The 12,656-nt window shown below is 56.4% G+C and overlaps 1 protein-coding gene across 1 annotated transcript in view; it reads left to right on the top strand.

Annotated features, from left to right (window-relative positions):
- The first annotated feature begins 315 nt into the window (after positions 1-315).
- The window catches only part of AR (androgen receptor), a 57,896-nt gene continuing 45,555 nt past the window's right edge, over positions 316-12,656 (top strand). The window contains exon 1 of the mRNA XM_075106515.1: positions 316-1,657. Within this exon, the coding sequence (XP_074962616.1) occupies positions 669-1,657 (989 nt within the window). The 5' untranslated portion in view covers positions 316-668. The remainder of the gene's footprint in view (positions 1,658-12,656) is intronic.

The following is a 12,656-nucleotide window of genomic DNA, read 5'->3' as shown; positions in this document are numbered from 1 at the left end:
GCCCCGCCCGCGCACAACGCGACGGAGCGCGTTTTTCTGCCGAATCCCGCCGGCTGGGCGCAGCCCGCAGCCGCGGAGGAGGGAGAGGGGCCGGAACCCGGCGGGGCTGCACGCCCGGGAAACGGGGGCAGCCGCGGCCGGGCGCCCGCCCAGATGCCGCGGTGAGGGGCGCTCTCCCCGGGCAGTTCCGTCCCGTCCCGTCCCGCTCCGCCCGCGGGGGCCGGCGCCGCTGGGGCGCCGAACCCAGAAGTTGCGGCGAACGCCGGCGGCGGCGCTGCGGGTCCGCGGGCCGCGCTGCTCCAGGGCCGCCCCCGGGGGTGCCGCCGGCGCCACCGCCCAAGGGGGAGCCGAGCCCAGCCCAGCCGAGGCGAGCAGGGCGGGTTACCGATCACTCGCTGCGGAGCCCCGGGGCCGCGCGGGGCGGTCCCCTCCGCCTTCCTCCCTCCCTCCCCGCCGCCGCCGCGCACACGGAGCGCCGGCAGCTGGCCGCGGCGGCTGCCCCTGCCCCGCTCCCCCACCGTCCCCTGCCTGTTGCGCCCACGCCGGTCCCGTCCCGCCGCCGCTCGGGCGCGGATGGGCGCCGCGGGGCAGCGCCGCTGCTAACCGGGCGGGCGGCCGCGGGGAGCCTGCGGGGGCTTGCCGCCCCCGCCGCCCCGGGCCCGGCGGGCATGGAGGTGCAGCTGGGGGTCGGCCGCGTCTATCCGCGGGCGGGGGGCAGGACATTCCGCGGGGCTTTCCAGAGCTTCTTCCAGAGCGTCTGCGAGGCGTTCCAGGCGCCACGGGAGGAGGCGGGCGGCAGCCTGCAGCCCTGCCTGCCGAGCCCCCGGCACCCGCCGGGCTCGCCCGCCTTCCTGCCGCCCCCGGAGCCCCGCGGCGCCGGGAAGGCGCTGCCGGCCGGCGGCCCCGCCATGGGCTCCCCGTTCCCCTGCGCCGGCGAGCTGCGGGAGCTGCTGTGCGAGGCGGGCGCGCTGCCGCTGCTGCCGCCGCCCGAGGCCGAGCCGGCGTCCAAGGAGGACCCGCTGGGCGACAGCGCCAAGCAGCTCTGCAGGGCCGTGTCCGCCTCCATGGGCCTGGCCCTGGAGGCGCTGGAGCCGCCACCCGGGGAGCCGCTGCCCCGGGAGGACTGCATGTTCGCCCTGCCCGCCGCTCCGCACCGCGCCCCCCGCCCGCCCGCCGGGGACCCGCCAGAGCCGCCGCCCGCCCCGGCCGCCTTCGCGGGCGCCGGGGCCGCCCTGGCCGTCGAGGCACCCGCCGCGCCGGGGCTCTACCGCGGCTCGCCGGGGCCCGCGGCCCGGCCGCCCCCCTCCTTCAGCCTGGCGCCGTCGCCCACCCGCATCAAGCTGGAGGGGCCGGGGGGGCCGGCGGCGGGCGGCGGCTGGGGCGCTCCGTGCCGCTACGGCCCCGAGGTGGCCGCGCCGGGCCCCGCCGCCCCCTGGCCCGCTTTCCTCGCCGAGGAGGGGCCGCTGTACGGGCCCTGCGCCGAGCCGCCCGCCGGGCTCCTCGGCTGCGGCCGGGCACCGGCCACCGAGGCCGCCGACTGCCCCGCCGACACCTGGTACCCGGTGGGCCGGCCGCCCTTCGTCTCTCCCGCCGCCTGCATCAAGAGCGAGCTGGCGCCCTGGGACGAGGGCTACGCCGGCGCCTACGGCGACCTCCGGTGAGTACCCGTGTCCCGCGTCCCCTACCCCGCACCCCGCCGGCACCCGGCACCCCGCATTCTGCCGGCACCGGCACTCCGCGTCCCGCACCCCCCATCCCGCCAGCACCCCGCCGGCGCTGGCACCCCGCATCCCGCACCCACCATCCCGCCAGCGTCCCGCCGGCTGCCCTGGCGAGCGCCCCACGTCCATCCCGCCCCTGTCCCGGCTGGCCCCGGCTTGGTTCACTGCTCCGCCGTCGGAGCGTTCCCTCGTACCGACAGGCTGTCGCTTGTGACTTACTGGGCAAGACTCAACTTGTTTCGCACCCACATGCTTACCCTGTGGTACTCTGCATGGTGGGAGCAAAGATTAAAATGAACAGTTAGGTTTTCCCTTTGAATTAGCACAGGGCAAATGCATACTCCTGCTTGTGTGCTTGTTCTGCTGCTGTGAAATGCTCACAGCTTTGCTCGGGCACTGAGGTAATTACCATCCACACAACGATTTACTTGGGGATTTTATGAAGAAGCTGAGGGCTTGGCAAAAAAACTGGGGTGAAAGTGAGGGAGGGTCAAAATGAGTCCAGCTGTGAGTGTCGTACTGGTAGGAGTTGTGTGGACCCTGCGTGTCCCACTGGAGCCTGGGTAAGTCTCTGCTGAAATGGGTGCAGAGCGAGGAGGGGTGAAGAGAGTTGGGGAAGTTTAACTGCCCGATGCTGCCAATGGATGATGCCGGTTTTTGACAGCAGAAGCCTCAGCCTTGCGATGGTTTATTTGCCTGCGAAGGCTGTGCAATAGAACCCCCCAGAGGGAGGGAATATCGCCATAAGGAAAATAAGTTTGGGCTTATGTGGGGGTCAGCAGGCAGTCTGCGGGCTGGACCTGGGCAGCAGGTGAATTTTGCCCGAGTCTCGCCTTAGAGATAAATGATGTCTCCCATATTCCTGTGGGAAATCCTGTATCCTCCTCTTGCGGCTCCGATCAGCGTGCTGTGTCTGAGTCCCTGCTTCCCCGGCACAGTGGCTTTGAGGGGACCTGGGCTCCCGCTGGCAGATTTCTGCAGGACTCAGTGGAGTCAGAGCTAGCACAGAGAGTTTTAAAAATACCATTATCTTGTCCTCCAGACTCTTGCTCGTACAGCATTACCTGGCTGCTGCAAGTGAGCGACAGACTGACAGTATTTATACCCCTCTCTGTGCTCGTATGCAATTTCAGTATGCTGTAAGGAAAGCGGAACGCTCCTCTGTGGTCTGGCTAAAGCCGTATGGGTTAATTGCTGCCAGGTTTCTATTTCACCCTAGCAAAGTCTCCATTAACTTTGCAGTGTGCTGCCTGTTGATTGCTGTGGCTTTTGATTTTCTGCTGGGTATGCAACAGTGACGGTGCAGTGAGCAGCCTTTGCTGCAGCTGGAGCTGATGGCAGCGAATCGTGTACCAGTTTCCCAGGCAGCAGCACTCGTGCAGAAGGAGAGTTGTGGGAGCTAAACCTCTTCATAGTAAAGTTCCTCACCAAAGGATGGTCCACTTTGGACCTGTACTCCGCTGCTAGCTTCTGGTGCTAGGTTTAAGTTCCCGTCCTGCGTGGCACTGCACAGAAAGCTTCACCCTTTTAGCCTTGGAAAATGTCGTCTTGGCGTTTTCTTGGAGAGCAGCGGAGGGCACTTCTGTGGGCTCGGGGCAGCGTTACTGGTGTGAGGTCATCTGCGCTTCAGCTCCCCACACTGCTGTGGCACTGGCAGCGGCAGCTGCAGACGCAGCCCCATCTTCTTTGAAGAATATGGAGCATTTTAAGGTGTGTTGCTCCTCGTTCTTTCCCTTTTCGAACGGTCCTACATTGTGCTAGTGGGACCTCTCTTCTCTCCATGGTGAACCTGTCTTCAGAACCCCAGGTCTGCCCTGGAGCGGTCTGGGTCAGGCATGGATTGGTATTTCGGAAGTCAGAGACACACATCCCCTCACCCCCCTCTTCATAGGTGACATTAAAGCACAAACAGTTTCTTAATGTTTTGGGGGAGTTGTTTACATTTTCTCTTCACGTAAACTACTCTCGATTTGGGTTGGGGGTTGCGAGTAGAAGAGTTGACCTCTAAAGCTGTGAGAGAGGGGGGCTGGATTGCTTGAGGGATCGTTAATGGAAAATTGGGTGCTGGCATCCACCTCAGCCTGGGATACAACAGGCGCAGCTCATAAAACTAATGCTGTCAGCCGCCAGGGGCTGCCTCGGAAGCCAGCCCATCTGACGGGGCCGAATTAAGGTGCCCCCTCGGCAGGAGCCATCCTTGCCGTTCCGTGGCGTGGTCGGTGGTCCCCAGGCGCCGGGTGTGCTGGGGCCCGGGGTGGGTCTTGGAGCAGCGCCTGTGCAAATCCGTAACTGCTGCCTGGTGGTTTGCTTGTGCACAGCGGGGGATTTGGCTGGGTTTGGAGGCACTGAAACGTAGAGGAAACAAAATAGACATTAACATAATTTGGTTTAATTGAAAGCTTTTGATGTGGTGTACCTGATTGTGGCAGTACTGCTTACATATAATTAACAAATTAATCCAAGCTTTTGTTACACTGTAGACTCGTAGCTGTTTATCTTTGTGCTGTGGTTATTGCATAATTATTAACAGCAAGTCTTTGGGGTGACTAAATAACCTGTTTTAAGAGTGAGATGCAGCACTGATATAATAAAGCCAAGGTTACAGTGTCAAAATGACTCGTAAGACCAAAACACAGCGCTGCGTAAGTGGTGTAGGCCTATTTGGTTTAAACTAAACGGAATTGAAGAAGGAGCCATTACTGAAGCACTGGAAACAAAGGTGACAAACAAATTTAGGGGTAATTGGCTCAGAAAAATCTAGTTGTCCATGTAGTTTCAGAGATTTTTTTTTTAAGTGGCATTTGCTATTACTGCTGTTACCTGTTTGGTGTCCCTGTGTTTCTGGTTACACCTGCCTGCAGATCTCTTTCTTCAGTTCAGCTGTAATCAGCTTGGGCGAGTGCCCTGTGTTTATGCATCACCTGGCATAATGGCTATATAATCTTTTTGTGGCCAGCTATGTAATTGTGATACTGCTTACAGATAATACCTGTAATAATTTCCACCTGCTGAAGGAGGAGATAAGATTCTGATAAAAAAGATCAAGGGCAGGTTATTGCACTATCAGATGAGACAAGGCAGGAGGCCGTTCGCTGGCTGCCCTCACTCCCAGCCGCCCTCCGCCGGGCGGCCCCTTCCCCAGGGGAGGTCTGGGGAACCCTCAGCTCTTCCCTGGCAGGACTCAGAAGCCCTTGGGAAGGGGGTGACCCTCCCGCCTGCTCTTGTCAGTATGTCCTTTCTGCTCAAGCAAATGGCGGTATTAGGAAGACAAGCCGTGCACAGAAGAACGCTCTTGCTGAAGCCTGTCCCTCTGGCCAGCTTCGCAAGAGCTGCCCATGGTCCGCAGCTGCTGGTGCGGCTCCGTGGGCACTGAACCTTGAAGGGCTGGGAACGTCATGGACGGGCTAAAGCTTTTTGATGGTTCCTGATAAAAGCAGAAGAGAAAGCACAAAAAAAAAGGGTTCTTCTTCATCACCTTTCAGTTCTTTATTTTTCTTCTTTAAATGCACACAGCAGGCGCTCCTGTGACCAGTGCTGTCAGCTGGAAGCAGGTCCTTCTCCCCAGGCGCAGCTGAGGTTTTGCGCTTTTCAGGAGACTTTGGGAATCGTGTTCTGACATTCCCGCGTAGGTACAAGTCATTGTGGGGCAAACGACTGCTGTCCTCGGCACACTGCATCTTCACTGGGAAGTGCCTGTTTCTCGTCTCCTTTATTTCAGAGGTGATAGGGTTGATCTCTTGTCAGATCTTGTTTGGAAAACTACAGATTCCATATTTTTCCTGATCACTTTCAGATTTTGAGTGAGTCATGGATAGCAGGTTGTTCAGTCGTGTACACTTAAATCATGGTCATCTGTGTTTTCATGTCGTGCCAGGCCAGCTTGCATTGCTGTTGTTCACTGGAGTGACCATGCCTTAAATGAGCAGTAAATGCTCCAGGTCGCAACAGCAAATTTGCAGTAGGAGAAACCTTTCCTAGGACATGCCTGACAAGCATCCTGAATTCATGTAGGTACTTGCCGAGCTGTCTTCAGTCACCGCTAACCATCAGGCTTTTCACAGCCAAAGGGGGAGCACGAGGTGGAAGAGGGGACCCCAGACCCTGAGGCGCTTGGCTGATGGGCTCCCTGGCTTCAGCAGCTGCTGGATCAGGCCACTGGTTCGAAGCCCGTGTATCCGCAGGTTTTATAACTGTGTGCTAAGGTCTTCTGTGGCCAAGTTTTGTCCCTGGTTGCCAAACCAGTGCTACACTTTTCCATGCAGAATCAGATCCACATGTAGCGTGGCTGGGTCACGGGTGGCTGCTGGAGCGCGGGGCAGGGCGGCTGCTTGCCTCTGCCAGCAGTGCTGCCTGCCTGTGCCAGCGGTGCTGCCTTTCAAACCGCCTAAACATGGAGGGGGATAAAGCAGAAGACATGTGGAGCTTGGGAGGGATCGGAGCTGAGCTTTCCCCAGGGTACAGCATTAATTAAAAGCTGCTTTTGAAGGTTCCCTGGTGACTGGCAGGAGAAGGCTCTTGTAACCACAGCACAGAACTCTGTTTACACAAGTTTAGAGGACTTGGGACTTGTTTAAATGTGAATTGGCATGCTACCAGGCTATGGGAAGACACTCATCTCTCCTGGCTTGAGTTAAGGTTGTGAAACAACTGGTAACGCTCCGTTAGGGTAACTGGAGTAGGCGGGATATTCGAGTTCTGATCAAGCCTCCTACTTGCAGGACAGCAGCGGGTACAGCGAATGCCTTGCTATCAGGGAGAGCGTCGGAGATGGGCACTGCTGGCTTCCCCACAGCTGGCGTGGCCGCTGGGTCACCCAGTGCCAGGGCACAACGGTTGCAGTTCCTTTTCCCGAGAGCTGCTCTCCGAAGGATTGCAGCATGCAAGCCAAAGCTCATTTGCTTTCTTCCATGCTTAGCTCCTTGACTTGCTGTCATTTCAGTTTGAGGATGCTGATTTATTTAGTCTTTCCCATGAGTTAGTTTTCAGTTAAATTGATAAATGAGATTATCCTTTTTCACAGCCCATTAGCTAGGCTCAGCCTGCGGTGGTGTGAGGGCAGCAAGTGGCTCTTTCTAAAGACGGGCTGTTTGACTTGACGCTGGGTGCACATTGAAACCCACATCAGGAGCCTGGGTCCTGGCGTTGCAACACACGGAGAGACTGGCTGTTTTTCTTTGAAGATGCCCAGAACCACCAAGAAAACACTCCAGACTGGAAGGATTGTGGTCCTTGTGTTAGCACGCGGCCTGGGCCCATGGGCATTAAAAAAGTGTTCTCTCAGTCCTCGCCCAGGTTTGTGCTTGCTGGTGCAGCAGCCCCGCGGGCACAGTGCTGGAGGGGTGAGCAGCTCTGCCCGCGGGGCTGCCCGGCCCTCTCCTGTGCCGTTAAATCAGGGTTTATGTCTGTGGCAGTGAATGATGGGAGATAACTGTTTCCAGTGTTTTTTATTTTCCAGCTTGCTCCTTCCGCTCAATTGATTTTGGTTCTGGAGTTTTCCTCGTGTTTCTGTAGTATATTCCAAGTATCATAAAAGGGTCTCCCTCTTTCCCTGCTCCCTCCTCCCTCTGTCCCTCCCTGTCTTCCCTCTCTCCAGCTCTCCCTACCCACTGGGAAGGGCAGATGCGTCACCCTGGTAAGGGATGGGCCGTGGAGGGTGTACATGTGCCGTGTGTTTGTGTGGGACCTGCTCCTCTGCCCTTACAGCACAAAACATCTATTTGCTTTTCCACCTGCTCATTATAAGGCTGTTCAAGGGCAGACGTCTCCCCATCCTACTCAGTGCTTTCACTTCCTCTTCTCCCCATGTCTCAAATTTCTGAGCTCTTACACCCTCTGGAAACTGGTTCCAAAGTCTCATGCTTGATATCAACAGTGATTACTCTCTCCCCCCCTCCCCCCATTTTCTCTTAAGTGCTGGTTGCAACAAAAAGTTAAGCTCTACAAGGCACTTGGCATAGAAGACAGTGGCTGAGAATTCAGCAAATTTCACCACAGAAATAATGCATAAAAAGCTGTAAGAGTATTGGTGGGTTTAAGTTATACAGTCATTTGTGCCCTCTGTCCTGTATTACCAAGGACTTCTGGGCAGGAAGCAGCAAAGGATTTGCCCGTGACAGATATTCTCCTACTTGTACAGCTTTTACGTTTTTTCTGCTGTTTGCAGTATTCACTGGTATTTGTTATGCAGATGCTAGCTGTGCTCTGCGTTACTTCTTGCAGCCACTCTATAGTAAAACCCTTTGGTTTTCCTGTTCTGAGAACTTCATTCCAGCAAAGAGAACTAGTTGAAAATTGGTAGTGATTTGGTGCTTTTTCTGAGGTCAGAAAGGCAATATATTTCAACATACTGATTGTGAATGAGAGATAAAGCATGTTTTGTAGCCCGGGTAGGAACCTGTGGCTTTGTGTGTTGCCATATCTGAAAGAAAACTCTGCTGGTGCGTAGCTGCGCCTTTCCACCCGGGTTTCCTTCTTGGGCAGCTGTGGGGGCGGGTGTAAGCCCCCAGGGCAGGACCACCACCGTGGGGACAACATCAGCCCCCGGGGCGGGACCACCACCGCAGGGACGGGCATCATCCCCCGGGGTAGGACCACCACTGCAGGGACGGGCATCATCCCCCGGGGTAGGACCGCCACCGCAGGGATGGGCATCATCCCCCGGGGTAGGACCACCACTGCAGGGACGGGCATCATCCCCCGGGGCAGGACCACCACCGCAGGGACGGGCATCATCCCCCAGGGCAGGACCACCACCGCAGGGACGGGCATCATCCCCCGGGGCAGGACCACCACTGCAGGGACGGCCGTCAGCCCCCAGGGCAGCATCACCCCGTCCCGCAGGCTGTGCCGCCGCACGCCGAGTGGGAGGATGGTGCTGCTGCCGGCAGGCAGGTCACGTCTGTCACCGTGCTGCCAGAGGCACCTGTGGTCATCGCAGCGCGGAAGGTATTGGCGCCGGGCAGAGGCCGTGCTGCACCAAGGAGCTCTGGCTTTGTCCCTGCAGCACGGAGCAGGCGATTCCTGGAAGTCTCTGCCTCCAGCCCCTTGCTCTGGACTGGGGAAGGTGTGGGACGGTCCTGGCAAGAATTGCAGCAGAAACACTGTAGCGAGGCAGTGACTCCTGAACGCCACCCGCCGCCGGGCAGCCCCTCCGGGCGATGCACAACTCCCCCCGCCTCCGCGCCGAGGGCCCTGCAAGGCCGCGCTTAGCTCTGCGCAGGAGACAACGGCTCGCTCTGTGTCTGTGCCAGGGTGGCACCTTTGGATCGCGTGCTCTTGGGCAAACGAAAGATAAAGGCATTCGAGAGCGAATCTCATACGGTCTGTTCAAGTCTTTGCGTGGTGGGAAGGGGTGCCGCTCACAGGCGTGCTCCTGAACTGGGAGGAAAGCTGGAAATGTTGCCATTTCCTGCAGGAAGAAATTCCAGAATTTCCTGAAATACTGGAAAGTGTTTTAGCCATATGGCAACACTTCGGTTTGGTATGTTGAAAGCAGTTTCATTTCACAGAGTTACAAATTGTTTGTAATAGACGGCAGTAATTCAGTTCTTTGTATTTTTCTGTCATTCATATTAACTATATTTTTGTCTTAGCACTGAGCTTCATTCATATTTTGTAAGTTGCTGATTTTAAAATGGCTGTCCTAATTTGCCATTTCTGTATTGGCAGATTCTTTTCTAACTGGCTTTCAGTCTGTACTTGGCATGCTCGGGGGTGCCTGTCCGCTGGGCTGCTGCAGCAGGCTGTTTGGCTTGAAAAGGATACTCTCCGCTTGCGATTGGTAGGCTAAGATTACAAAGTTAAACATAAAAGAAAAATACCGTATTATTTTATCATCCTGTGGAACATTTCACATTTATCAAATGAGCATTTACTGGAAGAAAACTATCCTGTGGGAGACTTTCTCTTCTAGTACCAACCATTTGTTTCTCTGAGGTGCTCCGGTGGATCCCAAAGATCCGTGCAGTGGCGGTGTGACTCTGACAGTTAATTGCTGGGAGTAAACAGAACAACTGAAGTTCCCCTGGTGCCAGCCGTTCAGCACAAGTCCTGGGAGCGTCGTGCCGCTGAGGTCGTTGCAGGCAGTGGGGCCGCGGTGGTGGCGGGGCCTGCGTCCCCGCCGCACGGCGCAGCCGCCTGCCCGCGGCCCTGGCAGGCAGGGAGCGCCCGCCCCAGGGACGCCTCTGCACCCGCTCCGGGCGGGCGAGCTGCAGCGCAGTGGAGCGCAGGAGCTCCCGAGCACAACCTGTGAATGCCCTGCGTCGCAGCTGTTTATGGAAGATTTTAGTGTTTGGTATATTGCGAGATGACCTGCGTAAGGTGAGAGGCATCAGCTCTGCCCGCTTTGCTCTGTTCAATGCTCTGTGGCATTTCCAGGGTGGTGGCAGTCTTGAACGCATTTGCAAGTGGAAAAAAAAGCCAGCACAGCATCACAAGCCAGAAGGCAATGCTAAATAAGAAGCATCAGATGAACCTGGCTGAAGGGCTTGTGAGACATAGTCTTTTCCTCCTCTTGTTTAGTTTATTTCAATATTTTCTGCAATTTAAAGTGAACTTCCTTTTTTTGAAGAACATTTTCTGACAACAGGGGCATCTGCACTAGAAACCGACACAAAGCGAGGAACACGACGTCATCTCAGAGAGACCGGCTGACTTGTGTCAGCTGGGACGCTGACATCAAATTGGCGACGTGACGCAGAGGCATGGGCACCTTCCTCTGTTACTATCACTAGGTAAGGTGTGAGCGTTTGCCAGAAGTGATCTCCTCTCTCCTCGGATGAACCCATTTCTACACCACATTCATAGGTGTAGCACCACAGGCAGCAGTGGCAAAGTTTCCTGCGTGGGTACTGGATCCTTTCCAGCTCTTTCTTTTCCTCAAGAGAGCCAGGAGGCAGCATGCACAAGAGGCAGGTGTCCTGTCTCCCTCTTTAGTGGACCACTGGGTTCAGCTGTCCTGGCCGTGTCCCCTCCCAACTCCTTGTGCACTCCCAGCTACTCGCTGGGAGCAGAAAAGGCCTTGACTGTGTGTAAGCACTGCTCAGGAACAACTAACACATGCCTGTGTTATCAACACTGTTTTCAGCACAAACCTGAGACAGCCTCATACTAGCTACTGTGAAGAAAATTAACTCTGTCGCAGCCAAAAGCAGCGTACATCTCAATACCTGGCCAGTGCAGGCATGCCATCCTGTCTCTGCCGACTACCTTTGTCTTGTTTTTCCAGTTGATGGATTGCAAACCAAAGTGCCGCATGGCAACTTCATGTTGCTACCAGGGGTCAAGAGGTAGCTCCAGACCAGCAGTGCGGCAGGGCACGGCTGCGGCAGTAGAAAATGTCTGGCAATGTCTTTTGTGAGCCTCTGCTTCAGCTGAGTCTTCTCCTCCTGCGCAGGCTGGCAGAGATACATGCAGAGAATACCTGGAAGGTCCTCTCTGGCCACTATAAATCTTCTGTGCGGGAAACCTGCATAGCAGCATGGACTTACGGGGACCAGTAACCTGCTCAGAGCCCTTCGTTACAGCCCAGGCTTCACCGCCCAGGCGACGAGTGAAGGGAGGCCGCAGGACCACTGTCTGGATCTCCTTAGTGTTCTTTGAATAAGTCTTGGGAACAGCAGTGGATGCGTTACCTTCCAGTACGCTGGGAGGACGCGGAGAGTGCCGAGGGGTCACACCGCTGAGTGTTAGGGTGCTGTCACACCAACGCTGTGATCCAGCATTGGCCCGTGGGGTGTCCCTGCCCAGCCCTGCTACAGCTCGCCTCAGGTGGGAGCACCACAAATCTGGGCCCTGCTTCCTTTCCCTCTCATCCTCGGCCACCAAGGGTGGACCAGCCAGCCGGAGGGGTTGGTCCCTCAGCCCGTCCCGGGCCCGGCACGCTGCTCAGTGGGGGCTGATTGTTGGACACAGGGTGCTGTGCTTGCGCTGTACTGTATGGAGTGCCATGTTACATGTATGCGTACCATCGCCGCTTTGCTTCTGCAGCCCAGGGGAGCCCTGATGACGGCGTCATCCGCTCGCTGTCCCTAGGCAGGAGGGGGCATGGGCCCCTGCGGTGTAGGCAGTGCAGGAGGTACCGCCGTGCATCGAGTGTCATCACATGTACAGGTCTTTGCAGAAGCTTGTTTTGCTCTGCATAAGAGCTTTAAATTAATTAGTAAAAAGTGTAACTTAGGATTTGACTTTGAATATGAACAGTAGGAGATACAGGGAACTTCTGTCTGGTACACCAAAGCACATTCGTGTTCTTATAGGCCCCTTGTTCAGGTCTTTTGCAGAGAGCGTCATGCTGGGTCGTATGACAGAAAGCTGAATCAAAGTGTGGATTTATTTTGGGGAGCGAGAAGCAAATCTTAAATTTTATATACATCCTTAGGGGTGACAGCAATACACGTCCAGTGGCCCCATCGCTCAGTTTTGCATTAGCACCTAAGTGAGTAGGGTGGCTGGAGCCTCAGCTTGGATGTCCAGAGGCCTCATTTTCACAGGCTGCAGCTGCAGAGTGGCGAGCCTTCCTTTGGGAAGAGTTTGGGGTCAGAGGTAGGAAATCTGCTCTGATTGTTAACAGTATTTGCTTGAAAAAGCTAAAACCTATAAAAGAAGTTTTCTTGAGCACTTCAGATTTGCGCTATGCAGCAGAAAGCATTAACTTTGCTTGGAGAAAATAGAGCCTGTGCAAGGCATTGATGTGCTCTGCATGGCTGACAGTGCTGCTGGCGGCAGCGGTGTCCTGCTGTCTGAGGCAGCAAGCCTCATTTGTTACTGCGCTCCTCTGCTGGCTGCAAAGGATACCCAGGGTTTCCCGTGGTCCTGGTGGAGATCCCAAGAGCCAAGGCTGAGGCTGTGGGGGGCATTCATCCTCTGCTTGCAGCTCATGCAGGGGGAGTTAAATCTGGACCTTGAGGAAGCTGTTGGCCAGGCAAGCTGGAGTCT

The sequence above is a fragment of the Phalacrocorax aristotelis genome, chromosome 11 (genome assembly GCF_949628215.1).
Source record: "Phalacrocorax aristotelis chromosome 11, bGulAri2.1, whole genome shotgun sequence".
NCBI classification, from domain to species: Eukaryota; Metazoa; Chordata; class Aves; order Suliformes; family Phalacrocoracidae; genus Phalacrocorax; species Phalacrocorax aristotelis.
This window is presented reverse-complemented; position numbering and strand designations above follow the sequence as displayed.